The sequence below is a fragment of the Apium graveolens genome, chromosome 8 (genome assembly GCF_009905375.1).
Source record: "Apium graveolens cultivar Ventura chromosome 8, ASM990537v1, whole genome shotgun sequence".
NCBI classification, from domain to species: domain Eukaryota; kingdom Viridiplantae; phylum Streptophyta; class Magnoliopsida; order Apiales; family Apiaceae; genus Apium; species Apium graveolens.
Window position 1 is genome coordinate 28,496,572 of NC_133654.1, and position 12,919 is coordinate 28,509,490.

Here is a 12,919-nt window from a genome sequence, read left to right on the forward strand (position 1 = left end):
GAAACAATAATGGAAGGAAGAACTTTGAAGATCGTAGGAGGGACCAAGATGATCAGGGGCGGAATCCCCAACCTAGAGGACCAGTTATAAACACCATTTATGGAGGGCCGAGACCTCGAGGGCCTGTGATAAACACGATCTTTGGAGGTCCAACTGCTGCTGGATTGTCCAAAAATTCCAGAAAGGCATATACTAGAGAGGTTATGCATATTGTTGGAGAAGCCCCGAAGAGGGCCAGGACAGAAGTAACATTGGCTTTTGATGATTCCGACCTAGAGGGTGTGAAGTTTCCCCATGACGACCCGCTGGTCATAACGCCGATAATAGGAAATAGCCCGGTTAAGAGGGTCCTTGTGGATAATGGTGCTTCTATGGATATCTTGCTCCACGACACCTTTCTAAGGATGGGGTATAACGACTCCCAGTTGACACCAACCGACATGCCGATATATGGATTTGCTGGAGTAGAATGTCCTGTGGAAGGGATAATTAAATTACCAACCACCATAGGTACGGAGCCAAGGCAAGCAACGCAGATGCTGGATTTTGTGGTGGTAAAGGCTAGTTCAACTTATAATGCTATCATGGGGAGAACAGGGATACATGCCTTCAAGGCAGTCCCCTCCTCCTACCATTCAGTCATGAAGTTCCCCACCCGAAACGGGATTGGAGAAGAGAGGGGAGATCAAAAGATGGCTAGAAGCTGTTATGTGGCCTCTTTGAGGGCAGATGAAGTCGGGGGGCAGGTTCTTCCTATTGAAGATATGGATGTTCGAGAAAATGATGAGAATAGAGGAAGGCCAGCAGAAGAATTGGTTTCGGTTCCTTTAGATCCCAAGAATCCTGAGAGGATGACTTTCATTGGAGCTACATTAGAGGAGCCCCTTAGAGGGAAGTTAGTGAAATTTTTGCAAGAAAATAGTGATGTGTTTGCATGGTCAGCAGCTGATATGCCAGGCATAGACCCGGGGTTAATTACCCACAAGTTAAACGTGGATCCAAGCCGGAAGACAGTGAAACAAAAGAAAAGAAATTTTGCCCCGGAAAGACAAGAGGCTATAAAGCAGGAAGTGGAAAAGCTCTTAGAGGCTGGTTTCATTGAGGAGATTCAATTTCCGGAGTGGTTAGCAAACCCTGTAATGGTGAAGAAGGCTAATGGAAAGTGGAGGATGTGTATAGACTTCACCGATCTGAATGATGCATGTCCCAAAGACTGTTTTCCGCTGCCTAGAATTGATACTTTGATTGATGCCACCGCTGGACATGAGATGCTGAGTTTCATGGATGGATTTAGCGGATACAACCAAATCAAAATGCATAAGGATGACATTCCAAAGGTATCATTTATCACTGACTTTGGTGTTTATTGTTATCTTGTTATGGCGTTTGGTCTCAAGAATGCAGGAGCCACCTATCAAAGGTTGGTGAATAAAGTTTTTAAGGATCTTATTGGGAAGACTATGGAAGTCTATGTTGATGACATGCTAGTCAAGAGTCTAGTAAAGACTGATCATATAACCCATTTGAGGGAAGCTTTTGAGGTCCTGAGGTACCACAAGATGATGTTGAATCCCACGAAGTGTGCTTTCGGAGTAGGATCTGGAAAATTCTTGGGATTGATGGTCTCAAAGAGGGGAATTGAGGCTAACCCCGATAAAATAAAGGCAATCCTGGACATGGAACCCCCAAAAACTGTCAAGGATGTTCAGAAACTCACAGGAAGGGTTGCTGCGCTAGGACGATTCATCTCCAAGTCAGGAGACAAGTGCTTGTCATTCTTCAAGTCATTAAAGAACATTAAAGACTTTGTATGGAGTGAGGAAAATCAGAAGGCATTTGAAGAGTTAAAGAAGTATATGGGCCAGGCCCCGTTGTTGGCCAAGCCAGTTCTGGGTGAAGTTTTATTCTTGTACTTGGCTGTTTCAGAAAGCGCCTTGAGCGCGGTGTTGGTTAAGGAGGAACTGAAAGTCCAGAAACCCGTATACTATGTCAGCAAAATTTTGCATGGTGCTGAGTTGAATTATTCAGCCATTGAGAAATTCGCTTTAGCCTTGGTGATGGCTTCAAGAAAGCTACGTCCTTATTTTCAAGCTCACCAAATTGAAGTGCTAACAAATCAGCCACTGAAAAATATCATTCACAGTCCCAAGGCAAGTGGGAGACTAATTAAGTGGGCAATAGAGTTGGGAGAGTTCGATCTCAAGTATAAGCCACGTATGGCCATAAAAGCCCAGGCACTAGCTGACTTCGTGGTGGAATGTACCATACCCAACCAAGAAGTCGGGGGGCAGGAAGGTACCACACCTCAAGACAAGGGAGTCGACAATGGGGACAAGGAGAAAGAATATTGGGTTCTCTATTTTGATGGAGCATCAAAAACAAATTCCAGTGGAGCAGGGTTGGTTTTGCAAAGCCCTGATGGATTCTTAATTGAGTATGCCATGAAGCTAGACTTCCCAACCACAAACAATGAGGCAGAGTATGAAGCCCTGATTGCTGGCCTTGGTCTAGCTGGGACACTTAGAGTCAAAAACTTAAAGGTCCGTGGAGACTCGAAGTTGATCATATCCCAGGTAAAGGGAGAATTTGAAGCAAGGGATGATACGATGGCAAAGTATGTTCGCCTAGTAAGGGCTGTGATGACCCAATTTAATGAATGCCATGTTGAACACATTCCAAGGGAAGAAAATGCTAAAGCAGATGCGCTATCAAAGTTTGCTTCATCTGAGATTGAAGAAAGTTCAGGAAGTGTGTACTTCCGTGTTTTGAAGACACGAAGCATAGATGTTAAGCTTGTGGCTCCCGTAGGCTTGGGGACGTCATGGATTGATCCCATCAAGGCTCACATTCAGACCGGTTGGTTGCCAAGCGATACAATTGAGGCACGGAAGTTAACTGTTCGAGCACTAAGGTACTCTTTGATAGATGGGATTCTATATAAAAGATCTTTCGTGGTTCCTTACTTGAGGTGTCTCAGGCCCGATGAGGCACGCTTGGCTCTTGAGGAAGTGCATGAAGGCATTTGTGGGCAACACTTGGGGGGCAGGGCCTTGGCTCATAAGATAACTCGTTTAGGCTTCTATTGGCCAGAAATGATGGCTGATGCCAAAGAATATGTAAAGAAGTGTGATCGTTGTCAGAAGCATGCACCAGTCGCCAGACAACCCCCCGAGATGCTGACCTCCATCAACTCACCTATTCCCTTTGCTATGTGGGGGATGGATATTCTAGGGCCTTTTCCTATGGCCACAGCACAAAGGAAGTTTCTGATTGTAGCCATTGATTATTTCACCAAGTGGATCGAAGCCAAACCTTTGGCCAAAATCACAACTAAGCAGGTTGCACAATTCCTGTGGGAAAACATTATGTGCCGATATGGAATTCCCCGTATCCTCGTCACTGACAATGGAACGCAATTCAACAATGAGGAATTCAAGAAGTATTGTGAAGAAAATGAAATTGAGTTACGATTCACCTCTGTGGCTCACCCGCAAGCCAATGGGCAAGCGGAAGTAGCAAATCGGATAATCCTGGATGGACTAAAGAAGAGGATCGAAAAGTCGAGAAATAATTGGGTAGATGAGATACTTCCCATATTATGGGCTTATAGGACTACCTGTAGAGTCACGACAGGTGCAACTCCTTTCATGTTGGCATATGGGGCGGAAGCAGTAGTTCCCGTGGAGATATCACATTCTTCTCCAAGGATTCAGGCTTTTGATGAAAAAGAAAATGAGGAAGGGCAGAAGTTAGCCCTGGATTTAATCGATGAAGTACGAGATAAAGCACACGCAAAGATAGTAGAATATCAGAAAAAGGCTTCGTTCTACTACAACCTAAGGGTTAAAGAGAGGTTTTTCAAACAAGGTGACCTAGTCTTGAGAAAAATAGAGGCTTCTGGTGTCGGACAGAAAGGAAAGCTTGCCCCAAACTGGGAAGGGCCGTATAGAGTCAAGAGCGTTCAGGGTAGAGGAACCTACAAGCTGGAGACTATGGATGGTTTTGAAGTCCCGAGAACCTGGCACGCACAAAACCTGAAGGTTTACTACGTGTAAGATGGTCGAAGTACGATTCTCACTCGTCAGGATGGCGAGTAGGTTGAAAAGCACCTTGAAGCTTTGCTTGCTTAGGATTTATATGTTTTAGTTTTATTACGAAATTTATTAAGACTTGTGTAAGGGACGAATCCCAGACAATTTTATGAAATTCATAAGTTCTTCAAAGTATGATTGTGGCCTAACAAATAAAAATCAAATGCATGGATGCAAAGCATAAAAGGTGATAAATGAGATAGATCTGATAGATGTTACAAAAGTTTGATAAATAAAGTCTCGAAAATAAAAAAGCCACGCAGGGCTGAAAAAGCTCTAAGGAGCTGAGGTGCCCTCGGCGTCCATATCATCGTCTTCTCCGCTCTCGCTAGATGTCTCCGTCGTCTCGGAGGAGGAAGAGCTGTCATCCTCAGCAGGTCTGGAAAAAGACTCGGGAGGAGGAAGAAGTGGATCCTGAGGAACATGATCCGAGACAACTACTCGGGTACGAAACCTCTGTAGCAAAGCCTCATCGTCAGGGCAGATATAGTCCGCCGGGTTAATATCAGGACAAGCCTCGTTCACGGTCCCAAGGGCCGTGTCCCAGCCAGTCCTAAAAAACTCGGGAAAGACTGAATCATCCCTAATCCTCATGGATTGGGCAAACTCCTCCGAGTCCAGATAATTGTCTATAGCTTTATCCTTCTCCGCCCGAAGTACCACCAGCTCGGCGTTAGACTCTCCGAGTTCTTCCTCCTTGCGCTTGAGCTTCTTCTCCAGGGTAGCATACTTCTTCTGCTGCCTCCTGAGGGCATTATCGGCCTTATCAGAAGCCCGCTTCCATGATTCGGCTTGCCTCACAGCGCCTTGAAAGTAGGCGTTAGACTGAAACAAAACAATTAACAAAGTATAAGGCAAGAAAGTGCTACAAGAACGAGAAATAAGTTTAAAAAAGAGAAGGCATACCGAAGCCAGAGACTGGGCTCCCATGAGCTTAATCCTCTCAAGGTCAGGGGTGGCCACCACATCAGTAAAGTCCTTTGGGGTCACGCTATGGTAGGACCAATCCCAAGCATGCTTCGTGGAACCAACCACGGTATCCCCTCGGCGGAATCCCCAGAGAGGCTGAAAGGCGCCTGTAGCAGCAGCAGCAGGGGCAGCAGCAGTGATAGGAGCATTATGGCCCTCAGCTCCTTCAGTTGAAGCCTCCCCCATAGGCTCCTTGTGCTTTCTCAAGAAGATAGGCTCTGTCGCCTTTCCTCTGGTGTCTAGGCCTGCTAACCGAGCTTTCTTCATCCTAGCTGTTTCCTCGACCAAGGGGACATTGTCCTCGTTAATCTCCTTAGCAGCTGAAACAAAGCAAAAGACAAAATAAGTGATGTTAATAATGCGTGAAATAAAGAAAAATTGAGAAGGGAAGAGAAATACCCTGTTGAGAAACAGAGGATAGTCCCACATGAATCAGGGAAAACTCTTCTAAAAGAGTCCAGCTGGTGGTGGTGCCATCATCCTGAGTGAGCCCATTATAAATGATAGTTTCTTCAGGAGTTAAGTGAATGGATTTGAGGCTACCATCACTGACCTTCCCGAAGGAAGATCGAAAGAGCGTGCCCCAATCGCCATTCTCCCAACGTAACCCGACGAAACTATTCCTCCAATTTGGATTATTATCCGGAATAGAGGCGCTGTTAAAGATATGTTTGCTTTTGGGCCTTTGTTTGACATAAACCCAGCCACAAATATTGGAAGAACTATTGTAACATTGAAAGACTTTCCTAAAAACGGCTACAGAAAGAGGAAAGCCCTCCCTAAGACAACAAACCATAAAACATAGAATATTCCTCCAGGCGTTTGGAGGAAGCTGACACGGGTTAATTTGTAAGTCAGCCAAAAGATGAGGGATAAAAGGATGAAAAGGGAACCTAAGCCCAGCATTAAGGGCGTCGGTGTAGATGAAGAGAGTATCAGGCCTCCAGTGGCAAGTACGGTCACCACCAGAGACTGGAACTAGTCTAAAGGGAGGAGGGACGTTATAACGAGCATTTAGTTTATTGAAATCTATGTTATGCCAAGTATTACAGTGATTAAAGGAGTCGAGATGTGCAGTGGAAGGATATTCATCCCCCCTAGTATTAATCATATCAATTAAAGACATATATGAAGAGCGGATCTCGATATCCTTACCTCGTTTTGAAGCCGAGGCTATCTTGGCCGCCCTCTCGGAACTCTTGTCGGCCATCTAGTAAAGACTGGAAAAGACTTGGGAGGAAGAAGGAGTGGATTTGAGAGAGGAGAAGATTAGAAAGTTGTAGGTGAAGAGAAATGAAATGAGAGGTGTGAAGAATCACACTCTCATCCCACCTATATATAGGAGAAATAAATGGATAATGGACCTTAAAAAGCCCATTTGGGCCCAAAAGTTGGAAGGTTCTGGAAGTTCCTGGAAAATTCAAGAGAATTCTAGTAAAAAAATCAAAAGAAAAACTTGAGTTTTTTCAAGATTTTGGAAGAATCCAGAAAGATATTAGAAGAGTTTGGAATTTGGGCTTAGAAATGAGGCCCAATTCTAAAAAAAAAAAAAAAAAAAAAAAAAAAAAAAAAAAAAACCTTGAAAAAATAAAGCCCAGCTAAGGGCCCAAGTGTTTAAAAAGCCCAGAAAAGGGCCCAGATATTTAAGGTTAACAGCCCATAACCCAAAATCCAGTCATAATGGGCCAAAAGAATGAAGGCCCAGCTAAGTGAAGGTGGCCCAAAAATAAAGTCCAGGGAGAAATGGATAAAAAGATCAGGAATATGACCCAATTCGACCAGGAATCATGGGGAAATCCTGGTCGAAATACAGGAGGTCGAAATTGCTTCGACCTGGGCAACAAATGAAGGTTAATTCGGTCAAAAAGCAGGACTCCTGACCGAAAGGAACAAAATTTCTGGTCGAAAATTTTCTGGTCGAAAATTGTAAAAAAAAAAAAAAAAAAAAAAAAAAGGAGAGGAAGGGGTGAAAATCCTGGCCGAAATTCGACCAGGATTCCTGATCGAATGAGCCCTGCCCGAATTTGCATCGACCTGGGCAACAAATGAAGGTTAATTCGGTCAAAAAACAGGACTCCTGACCGAAAGGAACAAAATTTCTGGTCGAAAATTTTCTGGTCGAAAATTGTAACAAAAAAAAAAAAAAAAAAAAAAGGAGAGGAAGGGGTGAAAATCCTGGCCGAAATTCGACCAGGATTCCTGATCGAATGAGCCCTGCCCGAATTTGCATCGACCTGGGCAACAAATGAAGGTTAATTCGGTCAAAAAACAGGACTCCTGACCGAAAGGAACAAAATTTCTGGTCGAATGGATTCCTGGTCGAAAACTGTATTAAAAAAAAAAAAAAATAAATAAATAAGGAAAATTCCTTAAATAATTTCTGAAAAATATTAATATTTTCAGAAATAAGGAATAAATCCAGAAAAATTAGGATAAATCCCAGAAATTAAGGGAAAAATCCAGAAAATTAGGATAAATCCCAGAAATTAAGGGAAAAATCCAGAAAAATTGGGATAAATCCCAGAAATTAAGGGAAAATCCAGAAAAAATAAGGAAATTCCTTAAATAATTTCTGAAAAATATTAATATTTTCAGAAATAAGGAATAAATCCAGAAAAATTAGGGTAAATCCCAGAAATTAAGGGAAAATCCAGAAAAAATAAGGAAATTCCTTAAATAATTTCTGAAAAATGTTAATATTTTCAGAAATAAGGAATAAATCCAGAAAATTAGGATAAATCCCAGAAATTAAGGGAAAAATCCAGAAAAATTGGGATAAATCCCAGAAATTAAGGGAAAAATCCAGAAAATTAGGATAAATCCCAGAAATTAAGGGAAAAATCCAGAAATTAAGGGAAAAACCCAGAAAATTAGGAAAAATCCCAGAAAATTAGGGAAAATTCCAGAAAATTAGGGAAAAATTCCTGGAAATTAAGATAATTTCTGAATAAAAGGAAGATTCGTTGTAAATGTGTAGGTCGCTCCACACTTTACGCAAAAACGAAACCCTGTAAGGGAACGAATAGATTTAACTTCTGCGAAACCTAATCAATGTTTCCCAAAAGTTGGGGGGCAAATGATAGGGATAAATAAGTCCTGATTTTATAATTAATGGGCTGCTAGGCCCAATAATAATAAGATGTATAATATTCAGACCAGAAAGGTTAAGTCTGACGGATCAGATTAGGCCTGGTGGAATAAAAAAGGCCCAAAAAGCCCTGATTATTAATTAATTTCGTAATTAATTAATAAGGGAGAAATCAGATGTTGAAAAGAGTCCCGATGAGGATATAAATCCTTAGAGATTAGCCTCAAGGGGACCTGAAAGGATAAGGAATCAACTTCCTACTTCCTAGGACTCCTAAGTCTATCCTAATTCAGAGGCTTATCCACCAAGCCTCCTATACCAAGTCCAATTCAAGGACTCCCGCATCTATATAAGGGGCCTCACCCCACAAATCAGAACTACGTTTTTGACTTGATCCTTGGCAATCAGCAAGGTACGTAGGCATCTTGTTAAGGCAGATTGAGTCACGAAACACAAGAGCAGTCAAATCGAGCCTCGAAGCTCACGTTCATTAGTATTAAATACAGTAATTATATATAGTAGTTTTAATCCATAACAAAACCCAACCAACAACAACCAAAAACCCAAAACAAACCTTAACTAAGGTGTTCTACTGAAATAACTCCCTTACACTCAAAATAAGCTAGTGGAGATCATCCTTACCTAAGGTGCAACATAGAAAAATAAAAGTTAACACATTACACAAATTACAAGTCATCAAGTTTTTGAAAATGACAAGGTATATCTTTTTTATAAATATATACGAATTAACATCACATATCAAGGAGCACAAATAAAGATTAATATCTTAACACTACTGAAATTAAGGCTTACTAACAAAATCAATCCAAATGATCAAAAACTTTCGAAAAACATGAGTGGTTTACATGCATGCATGCCTTCGAATATTCAAACCAAAACAATAGGGTTTCCAAAATAAATTTTACCATAAAAATCAACATGCAAGTGTGAGGCCCTCAATCTCGGGGTTAGGAAATGAGGACTCACACACCTCTAATCTAGTAATTAAATAAGCATAAACCCCGATTAACTACTAACAGGATCAACATGATAAAGTATAAGACAAGATTACAACTACCAATCATAAAATATAACTTACAAACCCAAAATATTATTAAATAAACAATATCGATTCCGGCTGGGAACCGACAGATAACCCATTGTATCTTTAAATATTTCCTTCTAGGAGCGAGCTCACTCTTAATTACCACTACCTGCTCTGGCAACCGGAAGCCCTCAACACAGTAGGGACCACCAGGTACGCTCTTACGAGCAGTGCGCCTAAGCCTGGCCATCTTCTTGCTTAACTACCATGGTTAGATTAAAACAAAACAAATGAATATAAAACTCAGCAAGTAACTATATAGCAGTTCTACAATATCAATTCACAATATGCTTTACCAAACTCAGGGCATTCTAATTTATTAGATCTAGGTGGAAGATTTCCAGCTTTTGGGTTAAGGAAAGGTTTTGAAGGATAATGTGGGGCTTTCAAGGAACAAGGCTCAAAGCAGGATGAAAGCCGACATTCATCACAAATCATTAAAGGATCAGAATAAATCTTTCGATAGAGGAAAGCAACAGTATTTCAATATATGGAATCAATCATATGATCAACAAATTCAAGAATCAGGGTTCTCGAGCTTTAAGCTTCACAAAAACATAATCAACTCTTTTCAAAGCAATATAAACCATTTTCATTTTCAAGAATCAATTTACTGAACAGAAAGTTTCAGTTCCCTTTTTAAATAATAATTTAGAACCCTTGATTGGATCACTTTATCTTTCCATTTCATTATATACAGGTGATCAGCCCGTACCGACCTCCATTCCAGTCTTTAAGGTACCGATCGGCATAATTTCAGCCTTAAGTTGGACTAGCCCCGCTAGCCTCTTACCACAACTGGACTAGTCCCACTAGCCTCTTACGTCCCAATCCAATCCATCAGGAATTCATTTGGAAAACCTTGAGTTGGAAAAACAAATAGGTTTTCTAAAATTTATTTTATCATTACCAAGAATTTTGAAATCATTCAGACTCTTTCAAGTCAAAACTCATTCTTAATTCAGATTCTAAGGAAACAAAGTTCATGGAGTGATTCAAAGATAAACAAGGAACAATTCATAAGGATTCTGTATCAAGGATAACAAGACACTTAAGTTAGAAGGATCAACATCTGTTTAGGGATCAATAGAGTGATCGGGAAAACAAGGTATCATTAAACAGGGTTAACAAGGATAATCAGAGGGTTCAATATAATCCATGGCTTAATAGATAACTTGAACAGAAAGGACAGATTATCAAAGGGTTGAATCATCAAGCTTATCAATAACAATTTATCAAGAACAAAGGCAGGGTATCAATATCAGGGTTTCATAATTAAACAGTTCAATACTCTACATGGTATGAAAAACATTCTTTTATTACCATTTACACAAGTAATCAGAGTTACTTGCCTGAATTTGCTTTCCTGAAGGTTGAACTACTGCCACCTAGTATATCCTTTCCTTTCCTAGCCTGAATGCCCTCACGCTTCGAATCTACAATCAAAACCAAAACCTTAATCAGTTTCTCAACTCTCGTTCCTGGAACGATCGCTCGATTATACTCTTAACTCAAATGTACGAGTATAGCTTATACACATAAGCACATAGCACATCATATACTATATTATTAACCTTTTCACCTTTATATATATATATTCGACAATCGACTTATAAACATACATATCTCGACTCGAAATCAAATCTTACTCTATATTGGTACACATAGCTCCCTATACTTGAAATTCTTATACAAATAAAAAACGACAAAACTTATAATGATAACCATAGTTATCACATATCAATCATTCCCCTTTCTCTTATACTTTAATTCGAACCAATATAGCAAATTAGGCAAAAATCTCACATACAATCCTTAACTAATCTCCATGATCGATTCAAGCACTTAAATTAGAATTTGACCTTTTAAGTACTATAAACCATTCGGCCTTTCTATAAACACCGTCCAAATTCAAGCAAATTTTCATACCAAATCCACATAACATATAATCAATCAAACCTTCACTTAATCCAACTTAATATTTCCAATTAAAACAACCATATCATTCGAATTTTTAAGAACAACGACATGCATTTCAATTTTTGATCTCATACATAGCATGCAAGCATCTTTCCATAGTTTTAATCCTAAATCCTAATGAATCCAAGCAAGAACAAGACACCAATTTACTTCTTCTTTCTTATCAATAAAATTCGAACCAAGACAACTTACAATCTCATATTTATGTTCGAATTTCTCATCCCTAATACCATTAAACACTCTATTTAACTTATCATTTTCAAACAACCATCAAGCAATCTCTTTTTTTTTATCAACTAAAATCAATTCATTCTTGATAAATCAAAGCCCTATGCGGCTTTTACTTCACATAAACACATGCATGGTCTATTTTTGCTTTAAATTCATCCAATCATTCAAATCAAATCATAATTTATAAACTTAAACTTCAACAACTCATTCCTACCAAGTATTTATCAACTTAACTAAAAAAAAATCAAAACCCTTTTTTTGAATTTCAAACCAACCAAGCATTCAATCACAAAATAGTCGATTAAATACTAGAGCTCAATGTTTAACATCATTGCTCACCACCGGTTCACCGTAGTTCATCACCGATGGCGGTGGCATCTCGGTGGTGCCCCATTCGGGGGTTTCCAACCATCAACCACCAATTTTCTCAAGTAATACATACATGCAAACACATATCTTGATTCTAAATCATTTAAGAACAAAAACCCTTTTTCTTTCCATGAAAACCGAATTCAAAACCACCAAATCCAACTTTGGTTTTTTTCTCAAAAACTTGAATATAGTGACATGCATGTATGTATATAGGTAGATATCACAAAGTCTCTCACAATCATGGTTCTTTAACTGAAAAAGAGCAAAGAACAAGTGAGAGATCGAAGGAGAGTGTACCGAGAGAGAGAGAAATCCTGAGAGGATTGAAGAAAATGAGAGAAAGGAAAGAGAAGAGAGAAGCTCGAGTGAAAAAGAAAGAAAAGAGAGGGTGGGTGTGATTATATACTACCAAGGGAGGGGTAGTATTGTAATTGGGTTATCTTGTTTCTGATTTGCTTTTTATTCTTAAAAGAAAACAATTTTGATCTGCAAATATCTCTCTCGGAAAAGATGAATTTGATATGAATGATAATTTTAAAACGTAAATCTCGAAATTAGCTTTTTAACCATTACTCATAATGGATTTTTGAGCGGACGGTTGATTTTATATGAATTTCGCAAGTTCGCTTTAATAATAACATTTTACACATAAAAATCAATTTAAAATGCAAGGACCACCAAATAAATCCACTCATCATTTTTAAAAAGTCTCTAGGACCACTATGAAGATAACAGAACAAATCTCATGTTTTTATCTTACTCGCATGATTTTATAAAAATGCACGAAGATTAAATAAATCCTTACATAATTCTCTTAATTCCATAAAAATGTCACAGAGCACATAGTCATGCACACAGTCAATCAATCACACATATACAATCATATAACGACTCAGGTCTGATAATAGAATTTATCCCTCTTTAATCTTTTATCCTTTTTACGCGTACCGGGTCACGTTCAGCCTGACGGCCCGATTCTTAGCGTTTCGATTACGCTTCTCATTATCGTTATCAATCGACACGTCACTTAGGATGAAATACTTTATTTAAACATTCATTTCATTCAATCACACATAATTCACA

The 12,919-nt window shown here is 39.5% G+C and overlaps 1 protein-coding gene across 1 annotated transcript in view; it reads right to left on the minus strand.

Moving 5' to 3' along the window:
* LOC141679443 (uncharacterized) overlaps nucleotides 1-12,919 on the minus strand; it is a 173,235-nt gene that overhangs the window by 4,723 nt on the left and 155,593 nt on the right. The window contains exons 2-3 of the mRNA XM_074485946.1: nucleotides 4,998-5,380; nucleotides 4,546-4,916 (exon numbers count right to left, since the gene is read on the minus strand). Of these exons, the coding sequence (XP_074342047.1) occupies nucleotides 4,546-4,916; nucleotides 4,998-5,380 (754 nt within the window). The remainder of the gene's footprint in view (nucleotides 1-4,545; nucleotides 4,917-4,997; nucleotides 5,381-12,919) is intronic.